This window comes from Salmo salar, chromosome 12 (genome assembly GCF_965601325.2).
Source record: "Salmo salar chromosome 12, fSalSal1, whole genome shotgun sequence".
In the NCBI taxonomy this organism is placed as follows: domain Eukaryota; kingdom Metazoa; phylum Chordata; class Actinopteri; order Salmoniformes; family Salmonidae; genus Salmo; species Salmo salar.
This window is the reverse complement of record NC_138302.1, coordinates 92,568,960-92,591,010: the sequence shown is the minus strand read 5'-3', so window position 1 is coordinate 92,591,010 and position 22,051 is coordinate 92,568,960. Positions and strand designations below refer to the sequence as shown.

The 22,051-nt window shown below is 43.3% G+C and overlaps 1 protein-coding gene across 9 annotated transcripts in view; it reads right to left on the bottom strand.

The window, feature by feature from the left end:
• LOC106566028 (transcriptional enhancer factor TEF-5) overlaps positions 1–22,051 on the bottom strand; it is a 76,743-nt gene that overhangs the window by 14,224 nt on the left and 40,468 nt on the right. For 3 of the 9 annotated variants that reach the window (XM_082959426.1, XM_082959428.1, XM_082959427.1), the window contains exons 4-6: positions 4,879–4,943; positions 2,025–2,087; positions 1,818–1,880 (exon numbers count right to left, since the gene is read on the bottom strand). In XM_082959426.1, coding sequence (XP_082815552.1) covers positions 1,818–1,880; positions 2,025–2,087; positions 4,879–4,943 — 191 coding nt within the window. The remainder of the gene's footprint in view (positions 1–1,817; positions 1,881–2,024; positions 2,088–4,878; positions 4,944–22,051) is intronic. The other 6 variants (XM_082959429.1, XM_082959431.1, XM_082959433.1 and 3 more) reach the window with 2 other exon arrangements.

Here is a 22,051-nt window from a genome sequence, read left to right as displayed (position 1 = left end):
ACAGTCTTAATTTAAAATGTATTAAATTGTTTTTTCCCCCTCATCAATCTACACACAATACCCTATAATGACAAAGCAAAAACAGGTTTTTAGAAAATGTTGTCTTGGCTGTGTGCTTAGGGTCATTGTCCTGTTGGAAGGAGAACCTTCGCCCCAGTCTGAGGTCCTGACGCACTGGAGCAGGTTTTCATCAAGGATCTCTCTGTACTTTGCTCTGTTTATCTTTCTCCTCTATCCTAACTAGACTCCCAGTCCCTGCCACTGAAAAACATCCCCATAGCATGATGCTGCCACCCCCATGCTTCACTGTAGGGATGGTGGCAGGTTTCCTCCAGACGTGACGCTTGGCATTCAGGCCAAAGAGTTCAATCTTGGTCTCATCAGACCAGAGGATCTTGTTTCTCATTGTCTGACAGTCCTTTAAGTTTCTCCCTTCTCCACAGAGGAACTCTGGAGCTCTGTCAGATTGACCATCGGGTTCTTGGTCACCCTGACCAAGGCCCTTCTCCCCTGATTGCTCAGTTTGGCCTGGCGGCCAGCTTTAGGAATAGTCTTGGTGGTTCCAAACTTCTTCCATATAAGAATAATGGAGGCCACTGTGTTCTTGGGACCTTCAATGCTGCAGACATTTTTTGCCTTGACACAATCCTGTCTCGGAGCTCTATGGACAATTCCTTCGACCTCATGGCTTGGTTTTTGCTCTGACATGCACTGTCAACTGTGGGTCTTTCTATAGACAGGTGTGTCTATATAATTCATGTCCAATGAATTGTATTTACCACAGGTGGACTCCAATCAAGTTGTAGAAACTTCTCAAGGATGATCAATGGAAACAGGATGCACCTGAGCTCAATTTCGAGTGTCATAGCAAAGGGGCTGAATACTTAGGTATTTCTGTTTAAAAAAAATGTTTAACCTGTTTTAGCTTTGTCATTATGGGGTATTGTATGTAGACTGATGCGGAAAATGCTAATTTAATCAATTTTAGAATAAGGCTGTAGCGTGATGTGGAAAAGGTCAAAGGGTCTGAATACTTTCAGAATGCACTGTATATGTATATATATTCTGCTGAATATAAGCAGAAGGAGCATGATGAGGAATAGGGCACACCCAATATTATCTAGAAATAGTAGAAATATAGCAGAAGTATACAGTAGGACACGTGTTCTAAGCATACTGCTATAGTAGTGTATAGAGTATGATGGTTTAATTCTAACATGTAGGTATTTGCATACGATTGGAGTAGTTAACTCTCATACAGAAGAACATTCAGAGACATCCAATGGAGATTGGGGTCAGAGCGGAGAGAAGGGTTGAAGGCAGAAGAAGATTTGAGGAAAGCCTATAGGCAGAAGCATGGCTGGCATAGGTACAGTAGGGACAGGCGTGCAGCTGTAGCGACAAGGCCATCATGCAGCAACACCGTTCACCACAGACAGATCATACTGCTCACAGCATTCCTCTAGGCTACACTACAGTACTGTACTAAGCATTGAGAAGTATTTCAGTGGTCAACAGATGACCATACTTTTAGCCCGTTGCGCCCTGTGCCGTGCATGCATGGTAGCTACTAGCTAAGACTTGTTGCTATAGTCTCTCCCAGACACGTTAGCCTACATGATGAGTCACACAGTGACCTCAAGCCAATACACCCCTATGCAGACTGAGGGTCTCCTACAGTACTATTTACCAGTGTTGGTATTTTCTAGTCATGGAGAACCTATCCATCTACGGCTGTAAGAAGAACAAAAGTGCTAATTGGTTAGCGCAAAGCCAAGCCTTGACCAGCCCCGCCCAGCCCGCAGAGAAGCGCATACCTTCAGCTTTGACTGGATCTCGCGAGATTTTCTCCGGGCGAGAACCTGCAAATGGCTAGAAACCTGCAGAGAAGAAGAGCCAAGAGGAGAAGAGCCAAGAGAAGAAGAGAAAAGGAGACCGAGAGAGAGACGACAAGAGAGGCCGTAACCAAGGAGGAAAGAGAAGCCCAGTCACAGTTGGCAGGAGGCCTGTTCAGTAGCACCTACCTTGATACCTGCTTGGTATTCTCGAACTTTCTTCCGTGCTAACACCTGTATGTGACTAGATACCTAAAGGGGTGCGAGACAGTTATAAAAATCATAGAGTATGCACACACATGGACATACATATGGATACAAACAGAAACAAACACACACACACACACACACACACACACACACACACACACACACACACACACACACACACACACACACACACACACACACACAGACAGACATACACATGAATACACGCAAACACACACCAAGCACACACACACACACACACACACACGGACATACACATGGATACAGGCACACACACACTAAACACACACACACACGGACATACACATGGATGCAAGCACACACACACCAAACACAATCACACGGACATACACATGGATACAAGCACACACACACCAAACACACACACACACACGTACATACACATGGATACAAGCACACACGCACGCACGCACCCCCGCACACACACCAAACACAAACACACACAATTATACAGCTCCTCAAACATTATATGAAGGCGATTCACATAACGCTACGTTATTTGTATTTTTTGTATCTTTGATTTGGATGGTGTTACTTGTCTTCAGTACAAATAGAAAAGACAGACAAATGTAATTTCTACAAATTAATAAAATACTGACACAATTGGCTGAGCTGTTACTGCAGTACATCTACAGTTGAAGTCTGAAGTTTACATACACCTTAGCCAAATACATTTAAACTCAGTTTTTCACAATTCCTGACATTTAATCTTAGTAAAAATTCCCTGTCTTAGGTCAGTTAGGATCACCACTTTATTTTAAGAATGTGAAATGTCAGAATAATAGTAGAGAGAATGATTTAGACAGAACGCGTCTCCTTCCTGAGCGGTATGACGGCAGCGTGGTCCCATGGTGTTTATACTTGCGTACTATTGTTTGTACAGATGAATGTGGTACCTCCTACTGAGGTTTTGGTCAATTTTGGTCTTGGTCAATCTGAGATCAATTTCTTTTCATTTTCCCATGATGTCAAGCAAAGAGACAATGAGTTTGAAGGTAAGCCTTGAAATACATCCACAGGTACACCTCCAATTGACTCAAATGATGTCAATTAGCCTATCAGAACCTTCTAAAGCAATGACATCATTTTCTGGAATTTTCCAAGCTGTTTAAAGTCAGTCAACTTAGTGTATGTAAACTTCTGACCCACTGGAATTGTGATACAGTGAATTATAAGTGAAATAATCTGTCTGAAAACAATTGTTGGAAAAATTACTCGTGTCATGCACAAAGTAGATGTCCTCACCGATTTGCCAAAACTATAGTTTGTTAACATGACATTTTTGGAGTGGTTGAAAAATGAGTTTTAATGACTCCAACCTAAGTGTATGTAAACTTCCGACTTCAACTGTAGTTCCCATGTTCCAAATGTTACAGCTACAGGATATCTAATACGTCTTGTAGACTTTTCTATCTCAATGCCATCAGATTGTTAAATAACCATCACTAGCACAGAGAGGCTGCAGCCTACATACACAGACTTGAAATCATTTGCCACTTTAATAAATGGAACACTAGTCACTTTAAATAATGTCACTTTAATAATGTTTACATATCTTGCATTACTCATCTCATATGTATATACCGTAAATTCCGGACTATAAGCCGCAACTTTTTTCCCAGGCTTTGAACCTCGCGGCTTAAACAATGACGCAGCTAATATATGGATTTTACCCGCTTTCAAAAAATATAAAAAAAAATAAACACATTCTGTGACGTGCTCAGTTTTTTGGCGGCATGAAGCTTTCATTAGACCAATGAAATTGCCGAACGGGTTAAGGTCAAAAAACTTTTTTGTTTACTGTTTAGATTAAATTGAGCCTCTCAAACTTCCCATCATTCTGATTACGGTAGTCATTTTGTCACCCTCATCATGGCAAAGACACAGAGAAATGCATATGATGCAGCTTTCAAGTTGAAGGCGATTGATCTGGCTGTCGGAAAAGGATATAGAGCTGCTGCACGGGAGCTTGGTCTTAATGAGTCGATGATAAGACGTTGGAAACAGCAGCGTGAGGAATTGACTCAGTACAAAAAAACAACTAAAGCTTACTGCTATTTTCTTTTTTACAAGCCGTGTTTCGTTAAAGCCTATTTATTTTTGTTACAAGCCGTGTTTCGTTAAAGCCTATTTATTTTTGTTACAAGCCGTGTTTCGTTAAAGCCTATTTATTTTTGTTACAAGCCGTGTTTCGTTAAAGCCTATTTATTTTTGTTACAAGCCGTGCTTCGTTAAAGCCTGTGTAAAGTTCATTTGTTTCAATGTACCGGTAGGCACCTGCGGCTTATAGACATGTACGGCTTATTTATGTTCAAAATATATATATTTTTTACAATTCAGTGGGTGTGGCTTATATTCAGGTGCGCTTAATAGTCCGGAAATTACGGTACTGTATTCTATACTATCTACTGTATCTCAGTCTATGCCGCTCTGACATTGCCCGTCCATATATTAATATATTCTTAATTCCATTCCTTTACTTAGATTTGTGTGTATTAGGTATTTGCTGTGAAATTGGTAGATATTACTTGTTAGATATTACTGCACTGTCGGAGCTAGAAACACAAGCATTTCGCTACACCCGCAATAATATCTGCTAAACATGTGTATGTGACAAATAACATTTGATTTAATTTGACTTCTAATAATAAATGTAGGTAAAATCGTTCAGCATATGAGTGTCTGCTAAATGACTTCAATGTAAATGTAATGTAAAATCAAGTCATTATAAAGTCTGAGTGGTAAAACATTTTTATCAACCCATTGCTGTAAAATAAAAAAGTATTGTTACCTGTTTTCTGGTCCGGGTTTTGCCTGTCCTCAGCTTGATGTACCTAGCTATCAACTCATTGCGACCTGGAACAGAGAGGTGAACAACACCATGAAGAATACAACCTGGAAACAAAGACACATCTCATTGACACATTTAACAACCATACAGCTTTTCTATAGCTGGTACACAGATGATAAAGGAGTATGCTCTGAACTATGGTCAGTTAAGCATTTTTCACCCAAAAGGTTGTTCATATTTGGAAAGAAAAGGCTGATCCTAGATCTGTGTCTGTGGGCTACTTCTACGTTAACATGATTATTCACAACAAACACAAGGTGGAGCTAAAGGTCTGCTGCTAAATATCTACAGGATCTCAACAGAATGCTAGGTGCTGCACACGTCGACCTCCCAAAAGGTTCTTCTTAGGAACACACACATTACTCAACCTCTCAGTCAGTAGGTGAACATTTCTTTATATCACTGACCCTGGGACACCACTTCCAAAATGTTTTCAACAGGCGTATAAAAGAACGACAACTGGCTAGTTCAGGAGCTTTGATTTCATTAGCTCGTCTGACACCTCCTGACTTTCAGCTCATGCGTCACATAATTACAGACACAGTACTTATAAAAAAAATAGAAGGAACATGTTGTTCATTATGTAACATCTACACTTGACATTCTGCACAAACAGGTCGGGCAGAGCAGGGCCTTCTATCCTTGGCATTAATGGCTTTATCTCAGACAGAAGACAGGGGCTTTAAAGGGGTTACTTTTCTCTGAATGCAACTTATCTGAATGTTTTTCAAATGAGAGAGCAACCGAACAGTGGAATCTATCAATGCTCAAAGTGATTAGTATTTTCCAGGGTTGTCAGGTCAAGTTTGTTGGATTTTCCAGGTACAGTTTGTGTTTCTTTGTACTAGGTAGGGAGGTCTGCATTTCTAAACATCTCATTTTAACATTTGCTGACTAGTAAGAGAAATGATAGGAAGTTCCCCCAAGAGGATCGGTGTGAATGTGCATCAGTATATATCTGTGTTTATGTGAAAGAAGGAGACATATAAATAGAGGGAGAAAAAGAGAGTGAAAGAAAGGGAGAAAGAGAGACAACAGTATCATGAATAATGACCTAAACTCCCCCACAAACCAGCCATCCGCTCATGGCACTCTCTCTAAAACACACACACACTCGTTTGTTTTACTATCCTTGTGAGGACCAAACAATTTGTGACTGACCGCCTTGATTCGGTCTCATGTAGCAACATTTTAAATAGTTTTTATTTATTTATTTTTTTACTTTCGATAAAAGCTGAGAAACCCAGATACAAAATTGTATATCATACACTGCATTTGAGGAACAATGGGAAAGTAATTCTGCTTTGAAAGTTGATGAACTTGTAACCTCACTTTTGAGAAAATGGCCTTTGAATGTTTGGTAGACCTACTGGAGAACTTTTCTTTGTCAACACCCATTCAGCATAGTTCACACCTTCTTAACCTCTCTAGGCTAGGCGGGACGAATTCGTCCCACCTACGTAACAGCCACGGCTATCCTGTGGCGCGATTTTCAAAACCTTAAAAATCCTATTACTTCAATTTCTCAAACATATGACTATTTTACAGCCATTTAAAGATAAGACTCTCGTTAATCTAACCACACTGTCCGATTTCAAAAAGGCTTTACAACGAAAGCAAAACATTAGATTATGTCAGCAGAGTACCAAGCCAGAAATAATCAGACACCCATTTTTCAAGCCAGCATATAATGTCACCAAAACCCAGAAGACAGCTAAATGCAGCACTCACCTTTGATGATCTTCATCAGATGACAACCCTAGGACATTATGTTATACAATACATGCATGTTTTGTTCAATCAAGTTCATATTTATATCAAAAACCAGCTTTTTACATTAGCATGTGACGTTCAGAACTAGCATACCCCCCGCAAACTTCCGTGGAATTCGCTAACATTTTACTAAATTACTCACGATAAACGTTCACAAAAAGCATAACAATTATTTTAAGAATTATAGATACAGACCTCCTCTATGCACTCGATATGTCCGATTTTAAAATAGCTTTTTGGTGAAAGCACATTTTGCAATATTCTAAGTACATAGCCCAGGCATCACGGGCTCGCTATTTAGACACCCGGCAAGTTTAGCACTCACCATAATCATATTTACTATTATAAAAATTTCATTACCTTTTGTTGTCTTCGTCAGAATACACACCCAGGACAGCTACTTCAATAACAAATGTTGGTTTGGTCCAAAATAATCCATCGTTATATCCGAATAGCGGCGTTTTGTTCGTGCGTTCCAGACACTATCCGAAATAGTAAAGAAGTGTCGCGCGCATGGCGCAATTCGTGACAATAAAATTCTAAGTATTCCATGACCGTACTTCGAAGCATGTCAACCGCTGTTTAAAATCAATTTTTACGACATTTTTCTCGTAGAAAAGCGATAATATTCCGACAGGGAATCTCCTTTTCGGCAAACAGAGGAAAAAATCCCAAAGGCGGGGGCGGTCGGGGTCACGCGCATAAGCTAGTGTCTCTTGATGGGCCACTTGAGAAAGGCGATAATGTGTTTCAGCCTGGGGCTGGAATGACGACATTCTGCTTTTTCCCGGGCTCTGAGCGCCTATGGACGACGTGGGAAGTGTCACGTTAGAGCAGAGATCCTTAGTAAATGATAGAGATGGAAAAGAAGTTCAACAAATGGTCAGACAGGCCACTTCCTGTAAAGGAATCTCTCAGGTTTTGACCTGCCATTTGAGTTCTGTTATACTCACAGACACCATTCAAACAGTTTTAGAAAATTTAGGGTGTTTTCTATCCATATGTAATAAGTATATGCATATTCTAGTTACTGAGTAGGAGTGGTAACCAGATTAAATCGGGTATGTTTTTTATCCAGCCGTGTCAATGCTGCCCCCTAGCCCTAACAGGTTAAGCTTTAGCTCCACCAATCTCTTTAAGGGTTGATCCAAGCCTTCTGTCCTAACAACAGCAGTCAAGCATCCAAGCTATCTGGCTAACAGTTGTCGCAGTGACATTCTATTAAAATGGACACTTGCCTAGTGGAGTCTTTTGTTAAGACATGTAGCTAGCTAGCTAAACAATTAACTTCTTATGGCTTGGGGGCAGTATTTTGAGGTCTGGATGAGAAGCGTGCCCAAAGTAAACTGCCTGTTACTCAGGCCCGGAAGCTAGGATATGCATATAATTGGTAGATTTGGATAGAAAACACTCTAAAGTTTCCAAAACTGTTAACATAATGTCTGTGAGTATAACAGAACTGATATGGCAGGCGAAAACCCGAGGAAAATCCATCCAGGAAGTGGGATTTTTTTGATGTGGGTATTTTCAATTGAAAAATTAGAGTATCTAATGGGTTAGGACCCAGATTGCAGTTTCTATGGCTTCGAGTAGATGTCAACAGTCTTTAGACATTGTTTCAGGCTTGTTTTCTGAAAAATACAGAAGAATGGTTTGCGCGTGTGACTGAGTGTGTGCCCTTCGTCGTTTTTCCTTTCTATTGAATACGCTATTGTCCGGTTGAAATATGATTGATTATTTAGACAATTGACAACCTGAGGATTAATTATAAACCTCGTTTGACATGTTTCGACGAACTTTACCAGTACTATTAGGATGTATTCGTCTGCATGTTTTGACCGCCTTTGAGCCAGTGTATTACTGAACAAAACGCGCCAACAAAACTGAGTTTTTGGGATATAAAGAGGGACATTATCGAACAAAACAAACATTTATTGTGTAGCTGGGACTCTTGTGACTGCAACCAGATGAAGATCTTCAAAGGTAAGTGATTAATTTTATCGCTATTTCTGACTTTCGTGACTCCTCTACTTGGTTGGAAAATGTTTGTATGCTTTTGTAAGCGGGCGCTGTGCTCAGATAATCGCATGATATGCTTTCGTTGTAAAGCCTTTTTGAAATCTGACAAAGTGGCTGGATTAACAAGAAGTTAATCTTTAAGCCGATGTTTAACCTCTCTGGGCTATGCGGGACGAATTCGTCCCACCTACGTAACAGCCACTTGCAGCCTGTGGCGCGATTTTCAAAACATTAAAAATCCTATTACTTCAATTTCTCAAACATATGACTATTTTACAGCTATTTAAAGACAAGACTCTCGTTAATCTAACCACACTGTCCGATTTCAAAAAGGCTTTACAACGAAAGCAAAACATTAGATTATGTCAGCAGAGTACCAAGCCAGAAATAATCAGACACCCATTTTTCAAGCCAGCATATAATGTCACCAAAACCCAGAAGACAGCTAAATGCAGCACTCACCTTTGATGATCTTCATCAGATGACAACCCTAGGACATTATGTTATACAATACATGCATGTTTTGTTCAATCAAGTTCATATTTATATCAAAAACCAGCTTTTTACATTAGCATGTGACGTTCAGAACTAGCATACCCCCCGCAAACTTCCGGGGAATTCGCTAACATTTTACTAAATTACTCACGATAAACGTTCACAAAAAGCATAACAATTATTTTAAGAATTATAGATACAGACCTCCTCTATGCACTCGATATGTCCGATTTTAAAATAGCTTTTTGGTGAAAGCACATTTTGCAATATTCTAAGTACATAGCCCAGGCATCACGGGCTCGCTATTTAGACACCCGGCAAGTTTAGCACTCACCATAATCATATTTACTATTATAAAAGTTTCATTACCTTTTGTTGTCTTCGTCAGAATGCACACCCAGGACTGCTACTTCAATAACAAATGTTGGTTTGGTCCAAAATAATCCATCGTTATATCCGAATAGCGGCGTTTTGTTTGTGCGTTCCAGACACTATCTGAAATGGTAAAGAAGTGTCGCGCGCATGGCGCAATTCGTGACAATAAAATTCTAAATATTCCATTACCGTACTTCGAAGCATGTCAACCGCTGTTTAAAATCAATTTTTACGCCATTTTTCTCGTAGAAAAGCGATAATATTCCGACAGGGAATCTCCTTTTCGGCAAACAGAGGAAAAAATCACAAAGGCGGGGGCGGTCAGGTCATGCGCATAAGCCCAGAGTCCCTTGATCGGCCACTTGAGAAAGGCGATAATGTGTTTCAGCCTGGGGCTGGAATGACGACATTCTGTTTTTTCTCGGGCTCTGAGCGCCTATGGACGACCTTTTGAAGTGTCACGTTAGAGCAGAGATCCTTAGTAAAAGATAGAGATGGAAAAGAAGTTCAAGAAATGGTCAGACAGGCCACTTCCTGTAAAGGAATCTCTCAGGTTTTGACCTGCCATTTGAGTTCTGTTATACTCACAGACACCATTCAAACAGTTTTAGAAACTTTAGGGTGTTTTCTATCCATATGTAATAAGTATATGCATATTCTAGTTACTGGGTAGGAGTGGTAACCAGATTAAATCGGGTATGTTTTTTATCCAGCCGTGTCAATACTGCCCCCTAGCCCTAACAGGTTAACACTTGTATTTTTATGAATGTTTATTATGACTATTTCTGTATTTTGAATTTGGCGTGCTGCAATTTCACCGGATGTTGTCGAGGTGGGTCGCTAGCGGAACGCCTGCGCCAGAAAGGTTAACCATAATCACAACTCATGACGTTACTACCCTGCAGGAATCTGCAGGTAGCTGACCAACCAGGTTCAACGTTAGCTAGCTAACAATAGGCTATAACAAGCAAATGGCTCTGCGATACGAATAATAAGATCATACACATAACGTTAGCTAGCGAGCCAGCCAGCTAACATTAGCTAGCTAGCTAACAGTACACTTTAACTTGAAATGAAAACCACTTTGTCGAAATTAGAAATGTGTAATACCTAAAAAATGTAGCTAGTTAGACTATCTTACCCGTCGTATTCATGGTTGGATGCTTCTCCCTGTCACGGATGCTATGCTTTCCCTTAGTTTGAAGATGTAATCCGGAGACAGGTGTTTTCTCCATCTCCTTAGCTATCATACTCTAATTCCACAGATTTCAAAACTCGGTCCTCCAGAAAGTGGAGAGCAATACTTATGCAGTTCTACAAAGCAATATATATTTTTAAAAAGCAGCGTTAGACAGGATTACCTACACATACTAACCAGCTCAAATAGACAGAAGTATATTTGTATTTACAGATGGCATACAAGTTTGTTATTCACAATGACGGCCAACCCCAGCCAAACCCTCCCCTAACCCGAACAACACTGGGCCAATTGTGCACCACACTATGAGACTCCTGATCACAGCCAGATGTGATACAGCCCAGGATCAAACCAGGGTCAGTAGTGACACCTCCCGCACTGAGATGCAGTGCCTTGACCGCTGTGCCACTCGGGAGCCTGAAAGGCACATGAAAGTTCGCATGTTCTGCCAAAAAAAGTATTTTTATCAAAATAAAAAAATATTACGTTCAAACTGCTCTCGTGTGAAGTAGTGACATACGCCTAGTTTGATGAAACAGGTCACGTTTATTCCCATTCAAAGTCATTTTATCCCTAACCCCTAATCCTAATTGTAACCCTAACCCTAAACCTATCCCCTAAGCCTGAAATAGCCTGTTTCCTTGTGGGGACCAGCGAAATGTCCACACTTGTCCGAATGTTCCTTGTTTTGGATTTCTGGTCTCCACAAGGATAGTAAAACAAAACACACACACACACACACACACACACACACACACACACACACACACACACACACACACACACACACACACACACACACACACACACACACACACACACACACACACACACACACACACACACACACACACACACACAGTCCAAGTTACGAACAAAGGATAGCCAACGCTTTACATTATTGCAAACCCATGTTGAAAAAAAACCCTGTGACAGGCCAAGCCAACTGACTTCAGACAGCACCTCAGACACAATGACAGAAGAAAAGCTGACAATATGCCTTTTTCCTTGGTCCTTGGACTTCTTTAGGCTCTGCTCTGCTTGGTGTAATTAACATAAAAGTACTACATGTTAGGAGAGGAGTGCTGGCAGGACTTGAGCCCTCTGTGCCCTCTCTCTCTCTCTTTTTGTTCTCTCTCTTCCCCCATCTATCTCTCTCTGTCTCTCTCCCCTCTCTCTCTGTCTATCTCTCGCTCCCCCCATCTATCTCTCTCTCTCTCCCCTATCTCTCGGTCTCCCTCTCTCTCTCTCCCCCTATCTCTCTGTCTCTTTCTCTCTCTACTGAGATGAGCTGCCTGGCCAGCCGATACTGAACTGAAGCAGCCAGTCAGTCAGCCAGCCGGCCGGCCCCTCCCCCTGAATTAGGAGGGACACGCCCGCCCCAGCGCCTCCACATTCCTAGCATTCCTCCCAGCCTGTCACATCTGTGCTAGCCAGTCTGATTGGTCAGGTCCCTACTAGCGCAGTCGGTGCGGACTGCGGACACACACATGCACACAGCGCTAAGCAAGGGTTAGCTGGCTGGGGTGGAGGTTGAGGGTGGGGCGAGGGGTTGGGGGTGAGAGGTACGGGGTCAAGGGTCAGGGGTTGAGGAGGGAGGATAGGGAATGAGGGGTAGGGGTGGAGGGTGAGGGGTTGGGGTGGAGGGTGCGGGGTTGGGGTGGAGGGTGCGGGGTTGAGGAGGGGGGGTGAGGGGTAGGTTGGGCGGAAGGGTGAGGGGTTGGGGTGGAGGGTGAGGGGTTGGGGTGGAGGGTGCGGGGTTGGGGTGGAGGGTGCGGGGTTGAGGAGGGGGGGTGAGGGGTAGGTTGGGTGGTGAGGGTGAGTTGTTGGGGTGGGGGGTGGAGGGTGAGTGGTTGGGGGAGGGATTGGGAGTGGAGGGTGAGGGTTTGGGGGGAAGGTGAGGGGTTGGGGGGTTGGGGTGGAGGGTGAGGAGTTGGGGGTGGGGGGTAGCTGGGTAGCTGGGGGGGTTGGGGTGGAGGGTGAGGAGTTGGTGGTGGGGGGGTAGGTGGGCAGCTGAGGCTGTAACTCTTGGAGGAGACACAAAGCCATAACTGTCTTTACCAACAACTGCCACCTGGCATCAGGGCTGCCCCCCCCCCCCCCCACACACACACACACACCCCTCCCTTCCCAAAATAACCCCTGTGTGTGACCCCTTACCCAACGGACAGTAACACCTGCCACTGACTGTCGCAGTCAGGAGGTGGGAGAGAACAATTACAACCCCCCTACACCCCTGGCCCCCTACCCTCTTCAGCCCAACTGCTACGATCAATCTTCTAGATTGAGGAGCTGTGGAACTAACTATCAAACAACTGGCTTCTAGAATCTGTTCCCTCTGTACCGAATACATATTTTCAACATAAAAATAACTGGAAATTAGCTTAATTTACAAAGGCAGTTCTAAGAAGTCTGTTCTGTGTTTCTTCATTAACGGTTGTAAGTAACTGACTGGGGTTGTGAGCCATGGAATTACCAAGTCTTTTAGACAAGACTTTTGCAAAGTAGAAGATTGATTTAGAGAGGCAGACTGGCTAGGCCTGTTCAGACTAGACAGAAGGTTCAGCTAGGCGGAAGAGACGGGGTCTCCCTTCAAGGCCTCAAGTCAGGTGGTGGACAGGTTGGCACACACACACACACACACACACACACACACACACACACACACACACACACACACACACACACACACACACACACACACACACACACACACACACACACACACACACACACACACACACACACACACACACACACACACACACACACACACTCACAGTCCAAGTTACGAACAAGGATAGCTAACACATACACACACACATGCACAAGTGTATGCTCACACAATAACTTTCTGTACATCTCCCTCGCTTGCCATCTTACCTCTATCTCAATCAATCGGCAACCACTCTATTTCACCCTGTTTCCATCTCTCTCTCGCTCCCTCCCTCCCTCCCTCCCTCAGATTGCTCAACACTCAGTTTGCAGAGCCCCGCAGGCTGACTCTGCCGTGATGAACCTCTTCCCTGCCATGACTATCCTCCTCTTTTACTGCATGTCCACTGGAATGTTCCACTTACACACTGAGATGGGGAGCAGAGTTAACTCACCGCTACCCTCTCTCCCTCTGTCTGTCTGTCTGTCTGTCTGTCTGTCTGTCTGTCTGTCTGTCTGTCTGTCTGTCTGTCTGTCTGTCTGTCTGTCTGTCTTGCTTGCTCTCTCAATTCAATTCAATTCAAGGGGCTTTATTGGCATGGGAAACATATGTTAACATTGCCAAAGCAAGTGAGGTAGATAATATACAAAAGTGAAATAAACAATAAAAATGAACAGTAAACATTACACTCACAAAAGTTCCAAAATAATAAAGACATTACAAATGTCATATTATGTACAGTGTTGTAACGATGTCTGTCGTATCTACTCCCTCCCTCTCTTTCTCTCTCCCTCCCTCCCTTTCTCTCTCTGTCTATCTATCTCCCACCCTCTTTCTCTCCCTCCCTCCCTTTCTCCCTATGTCTATCTATCTATCTATCTATCTATCTATCTATCTATCTCATCTATCTATCTATCTCCCACCCTCTTTCTCTCCCTCCCCCTCTCCTTTGTGTCTTTCTATCTCCCTCCCTCCCTCCCTCTCTCCCTCTGTCTATCTATCTCCTCCCTCCCTCTCTTTCTCTCTCTCTCCCTCCCTCCCTTTCTCCCTCTATCTATCTCCTCCCTCCCTCTCTTTCTCTCTCCCTCTCTCCCTCTATCTATCTCCTCCCTCTCTTTCTCTCTCCCTCTGTCTATCTATCTCCTCCCTCCCTATCTTTCTCTCTCCCTCCCTCCCTCTCTCCCTCTGTCTATCTATCTATCTCCCACCCTCTTTCTCTCCCTCCCTCCCTCTCTCCCTCTGTCTATCTATCTATCTATCTATCTATCTCCCCACCCTCTTTCTCTCCCTCCCTCTCTCCCTTGTGTCTTTCTATCTCCCTCCCTCTCTCTCTCCCTCTATCTATCTCCTCCCTCTCTCTCTTTCTCTCTCCCTCCCTTTCTCCCTCTGTCTATCTATCTATCTATCTATCTCCCACCCTCTTTCTCTCCCTCCCCCTCTCCCTTATGTCTTTCTCTCCCCCTCCCTCTCTCCCTCTGTCTATCTATCTCCTCCCTCTCTTTCTCTCTCCCTCTGTCTATCTATCTATCTATCTATATATCTATCTCCCACCCTCTTTCTCTCCCTCCCCCTCTCCCTTATGTCTTTCTCTCCCCCTCCCTCTCTCCCTCTGTCTGTCTATCTATCTCCTCCCTCTCTTTCTCTCTCCCTCTGTCTATCTATCTATCTATCTATCTATCTATCTATCTATCTATCTCCCAACCTCTTTCTCTCCCTCCCCCTCTCCCTTATGTCTTTCTCTCTCCCTCCCTCTCTCTCTCCCTCTGTCTATCTATCTCCTCCCTCTCTTTCTCTCTCCCTCTGTCTATCTATCTATCTATCTCCCACCCTCTTTCTCTCCCTCCCCCTCTCCCTTATGTTTTTCTCTCTCCCTCCCTCTCTCTATCTATCTCCTCCCTCTCTTTCTCTCTCCCTCCCTTTCTCCCTCTGTCTATCTATCTCCCACCCTCTTTCTCTCCCTCCCCCTCTCCCTTGTGTCTTTCTATCGCCCTCCCTCTCTCTCTCCCTCTGTCTGTCTATCTATCTTTCTCCCTCTCTCCCTCTGTCTCCCCCTCTCCCTCCATCTCTATCTCGCTCCCTGTCTATCTCCCTCCCTCTCTCCCACCTTTCACATTGAGGTAATCCTAAAATTGCTAACATACTGTTTGGCCATGACAGACAACATTCCTGACATCTCAGCTAGAGAATGACAGGGAAACACCAGGCCCTCTTAGTCATCACACGCTGCTTTCCTTTCCTTTCCACTCCTCTCTTGTCTATGAAACTCAAGTTCAGCCATACTAGCATACTTATCTACCAACTGCTGCATATATAACTCTGTCCTTCTACTGACTTCTACTGCATGCAATGAACCCATCGCTCATTCCTAGCGCAGTGTGCAAAGGTCACTAGGAGACATGTGTTTCCCTCCAGTGCCCTATTTTGCTGTTTTTTCCTTCTTACCCAGAGTGCATTGCAGGAGGAGGAGGTGTGCTCAGGGCTTGGCAGCATGCCTTTCTCCAGCAAGATAACACAGGTGAACAATGTTTTAGCCGTGCTCCACCACAAAACAAGACACACCCTCCTCCCTTCATCCTCTTCCTCCTGACCCCTGAACTCTGCTGGGTGGTGGCCCAATACACACAGACGAACCATGGCCTCCATGTTCCAACCATTTTGGGGGTGTTCTACTTATTGATTTTTCATTCCAAATTATATTTTTCATCTTAAGGTCATCTGACATTCTGACCATAGGGGGAAACCTGGGCAATTCTGAGTGCCACATGATATCTGTGGTCAGTAGTCATCAGGGAACACTACCGATTTCCCACAAGAACATTCCTTGTGGAAAGATCCAGATGGAATTCCCAACAGGAGGGATGATGATGACTTGCCTGGTTTTGGAGGCCACGGCATTGGACTTGCAGCGCTTCCCCAGTCAGAGACTGTGGAGTAGACAGTATTACACACAGTGCAATCGTTAAAATTCCCCCGGCCTCACGTCAGGGCAGAATTTAGATGTCTGAGGTCATCGCCTTGTGAGAATGCTTCTTCTGGGTTGGGGGCATGCCTCGCTGCCAGGAGGGCCTCAGATGACGTAAATGGATAGGGTGTTTACTGGTTTGGAAAAAAGAAAGCAGCCGCTCTTCTTGACCTCTACTGGGGGTCCTGACAGTGTGCTGCGAAGGGACGGAACACGCTACGGTTCGACCTGCCACTTCTGTTGTACTCCTTTTCTGAGAAACAACACTGAGATATAGGTTCTGAACACTTCACTGTCCTGCTAAACCAGGAGAGGAGCCACCATCTTGCTTTTCCATTAAAGTCTCTTCTTCAATAGACTCGAGGGAAGGTCAATAGACAGACAGAGGTTAAACCATGGCAATGTTGTCAGAGGAAACTGTGCACTTCTGCAGTGCTATTAATGCATTATCGCGTAATTGGCAACACATTAACAAATTCACAGACAAATGAAAGAGGTGCTATTCTGGTCCATTCGCATTCATAGTAGGTTACCTGTAACACCCAGCACACCAACTATGAAATAGCATTTAGCAACAGGTCCCTCTGATATATAGCCAGGTCAATGAATACGCTCTAGCTAGCTAGCTAGCCATCCAGTCAGATCAGATACAGTTAAAATGACGTAACTGTAACCGGAGGCAGACTAGACACCACATCCCCCAGGAGAGGAGAGCTAGTCAGAGTTCCGGCCTTGTTTAGACCGCAGCCAGCCTAGCCAGAAACACAGCTAGCACAGCGGCAACTAACACAGCGGCAGCTAGCACAGCGGTAGCTAGCACAGTGGTAGCTAACACAGCGGCAGTTAACACAATGGCAGCTAGCACAGCGGCAGTTAGCACAACAACAGCTAGCACAGCGGCAGCTAGCACAGCGGCGGTTAACACAACAGAAGCTAGCCCACGGCAGCTAGCAGCTTAGTCATCTGTCTGTCCACTAACAATCAAATCTGTCTCAGAACACAAAGAATGACATTCCTGATAGACGCATGCTAAACATTCCATTTTACAGCAGCAAGGACAGAACAACAATGCAGACAACCATGAAAATAAAACAACAAAAAAATCCCTTAAATATATATAGTCTTGAAAAACGTTCTGATAGAAGCGGATGTTGGATTTCAAATGGTTTCAACAGTGCAGGATAGAATTTAAGTTTATGGGACATGAACAATAATTAAAGGACTTGATGGTTACACAACAGGACTTGAGGAGACTCAGCCTATATCATATCCTCAGCCTATATCATGCTGGTTAACATAACATTGTTCCCCAAAACCAAGAGGTTGTGTGAGGACATTGTGAAGTCAAACCCCCTGAATAAGCCCACATCTCAACCCATGCTCCATGCATTTCCTGACTATTCACATTTCAATCTGTTTTATGTTCTCCAACTTGGCTGTCTTATTCAAAACCAGCAGCCCAGCCAGCCATTCCTTTGAGTTCTCACCCATCAGCAGCCCAGCCAGCCAATCCCCTGTTTTCTCACCCATCATAGGGAGAAAAAGTAACTTTAGAAACTGGTTGCATTTGTCTAACACCTGAATGTTTTATGATTCTAATCAGCAACTTGCCAATTTCTCCATCTGTATGCAGTGGATTTCAGCAAGGAACATGCTCTCTCCACCTGCGATTTAATAAACATGCTGGTGGAGGAAATAGCTTAGATCCCTATAGGACCTTGTGATGGTTTTATAGCACTCTTTGCAATGTTTTTGTTTCCATGGTTTGATTTATGGCGTTGAGATTTCAATTGCAAAGTCGGTCCAACTGGTTCAAGAAGCAGCAAAAGCTATTCTGGAGACCAGGTGAGAGACAGTGCATAACTGGTTATTGTAAGAAGCACCTTAGTGTGTTAGACTGACATGAAGTTATAAAGGACACTTGGTTTTGCCACTTTCCTAATTCACAGTAGGTCTAAGGACTGCAGATGAGGAAGAGAAGAGCAATAAATGGCAGGTGGCAAATAGCTGGAGACAGCACTGACAGGTGATGACACTGACAGAACCGGTTTGAAGCGCTAAGGAAAGCCAGGTGAAAACCAAGCTAAGGGGCGCTGCCTGTGGTGTCTTCTGGGTAACTCAGCTCCAGCTCTGATGCTATGTTTCTAGTGAGACTGGAACAACCAGCCCCTGGGTCAGGGGACGACAGGCTCAGACCTGTTTGGTTTCTGAGCACTATCAGAAAAAATTGCTGTGACACATCGTATGGGAGAGCATATATGCATTGAGCAAGGACAGCTAGAGCCTCACCATGATGTTGTGATAAGAATGATGAAAAAATATCAAGTAATATTAAACATAAAAAAACAGGATGTTTCTTTCTATAGGTTGTTATCAATAACATCATATTGAAACATTCCATTCCCAGCTGGGGGCAAGCCGCAGCACGCTCCAATGCATTACAGCAGAACACAGCTGGAATAGACCCTACAGCTCTCAATATATTGGCCCCCATTTAATTGGAAATTTGAGTGACATAATATTAAACTGTACTTTACCTGACAATTATGTGTGGTTTAGGTACATTTTCCGTCCATAGTGGCCTCTGCCTGTAAAGCAGCAGAAGGGCGCAAATGCCCATGTAACGCTAGCTAGAAATAATGTTTGCCAGCTAGCAACTTTGTAAAGTCGCCTCAACATTATGTTAAGCTCTATACTTTTTATCTCCAACCAACGTACCTTAGCTAGCTAATATTATACCTCTTTCAGCATTGATTTTAAGGCTGTTTAACCACGATTGCTGCTGGAAACCAACTTATAAAGATATTGAATAATGGACCAGCTATACCTATTGCCGATAGTAGTATTGACAGTAGTCAAGACAGACAACTTTACCAGGACAAGTTTAGACTCAAAATATAGGCTACTTGCCGATGTCAAGCTCTTTACAAAAGCCTTCTCTGATGAAGCAAGCTAAATGACACAAGCTTAGCTATATGCCGAATGGATATGCTACCCTCACGTAGCCTCTCTTAAACAATTGGTAGTCTTAAACAATCGGTAGTCTTAAACAATCGGTAGTCTTAAACAAATCTACTCTGAAACAAAAGCATACACCTCACACACATGGTTATGGGCTTTAAAAAAGGAAGACACCTGTAGCATGTCAGATATAGAGTTGGAATGTATTACATTTTGAGTTAGCGTGCCAATATTATCACAAGACTGAAATATAACAAAAACTTTGACTTAGTAACACCAGATTTTCAGTGTTTTATATTATTTTATCATGTTTATTAATTATGAAATTATGAAAAATATTCATTTGATTGCAGGAAAGTACTACATGCTATCCACAATGTTGAGCATTAACAATGTTCCTGGCATAGTCTGTTGTGATGTTAGGCCTCTCGAGTTTCCTCTCCGTGTGGGAGGTGGGAATTTACCAGTTGTGAAGTCCTAAATAACAGTTGGATGCTTTCATCTGATTTGAACTAGTTGAGAAATGCAGATTGGCTAATGGCATTGGCTAATGGCCAACAAGCTGCGTCAACCATAAACTAAAAGTACAGCTATCATGCTTATAAACAAATTATAGAGTTAACAAAACCACATTAATACGTTGCTTTTTATAAATAAGGTTTTGTTGTTGCATTTAACTGCCGGAAATAGTGTTATAGAGGCCATTTCCTTAGTAGGTAACGTCAGAGGTCACCATGTGGGAGAAGTGGGCGCTCAAGATGATAAACGAGATTTGCACAAGTAAATACCAGTTGCAGGGATGTTCAAGTGGAGTTTTCCCAGTCATATGTGGTAAACTCCATAGAGAATGATAGAGGCCTCTAGTGGGCAAAATGCCGTATTAAAATGGGAAACTGGATCCCACTAGGCACAGACGTAAATTCAACGTCTATTCAACGTTGGTTCAAAGTAATTTCATTGAAATTATGTGGAAACAACATTGAATCAACCAGTGTGTGTGCGGTGGGGTGGGACTTACAACTTCATTGGCTGGTCCCTCCTGGTGACTCTGTTGGAGTCATGTCCAACCGGGACATCAGGAGGGATCAGCCAATCGTGAAGAAGAAAACTCACTACTTCAAAATGAAGATTGCCTGAATGGCGCTGCCACTGCTGTCACGGGCGCGACAATGGCACAGATACAAAGATAAGTCCTTTATCTATCTCTATGGGTAAATTCCCACTTCCATCTTGGTTAAGAACACACCATGACACTGCCTCCTTCACGGCCAGATTTGCACGTGTGACTCATACACGGGGTGTGTCTGTAGTACGGTACATCTCCCACTCCGGGGTAATGTGATGGGCTGTCACTGTTAAGTAAGCACAACACAGGGTGCATTGGACAATTCATTGAAAACTTCGGCTTTGGCTTGCTTAAATAGTTTCAAGCTTCAAGTTTTAATGGCACATGCACAAGTACAGTGAAATGCCTTTTCTTGCAAGCTCTGACTGCCTTTCTTGCAAGCTCTATCAGTTTGCAAGAAAGGGTAATACCTGTTTTCTGAAATGGGTACAAGAGGGAAGTTCGTAACTTAGCATTTTCACGAGGTGCTGCCTGAAACATCCTATTCTCAACAACCGAGAATAGGCATACTGTATATCCGCAGCTATAAACCAGACTGTAAAAAATCTAAACATAGTCAACCTATCGTTCTTGTAATTTCTTTGGCCCGATCAGAATCAGCTGCCAAGGGCTGCTTGAATGCAGGGGGGAGAAGATGTTGTGTTGTTGTCTCTTTGCGTTTCCATCTTGCTCCGGGATATAGGCTACTGGGGTGATGTCGGTGTAAATGTGTCAACATATTTGAGGTGTTGGCAGCTGCATAGACTATTCTCATTGAGTGTGGCAACATACTGTTATCGTTTTATCCACAACTCTCTGTCCATCGCCATTTTAATCTCCTGGAAGCCAAAATGTTTCCAAACTGGAGGATCCTCCAATTCTGGTTTATCGACCCCACCACTCACCACAATCGTATAGAACAAGTTCCTAGTTGCGCCTCACACAAGGACTGTTTGAAATGCGGCAATTAAGATTTTAATTTGGATTACAATGTATGCATAGGCTCTAGTTGTTTTAACAGAATAGCCTGAAATGTTTTTTTCAGCTCAGATTTACTCAAGAGGCATAGGCCTACAACGGTCCTGGGGATCCCAAGGGGTGAATGTTTTGGTTTTTGCCCTAGCACTACACAGCTTACTCAAATGATGAACTCATTATCAAGATTTTATCATTTGAATCAGTTGTATAGTGCTAAGGCAAAAAACTAAATGTGCAGCCCTTGGGGTCCCCAGGACCCCACTGCTATAGGCCTAGTGTTTTTATTTTATAATTTTTTTATGTATTCATTCAGTGTGGACCGAACCGAGGTCCTCATACCGAACCGAGGTCCCCATACCGAACGGTTCGGTACAAATATGTGTACCGTTACACCCCGAATGTTTACTGATCATAAAAAGCATGCAGTTACTTGCTTTATAACTATGATATAGACCCTAGCAGGGGCTAAGCAACCCTGTCCCTGGAGTGCCACAGGTACTAAACGATTTTGTTTCAACTCAACACCACACCTGACCAACTGATCAGTTCAATTGAACACACCTGGTCTTCCAGGTCGGTTAAATCAAAAAC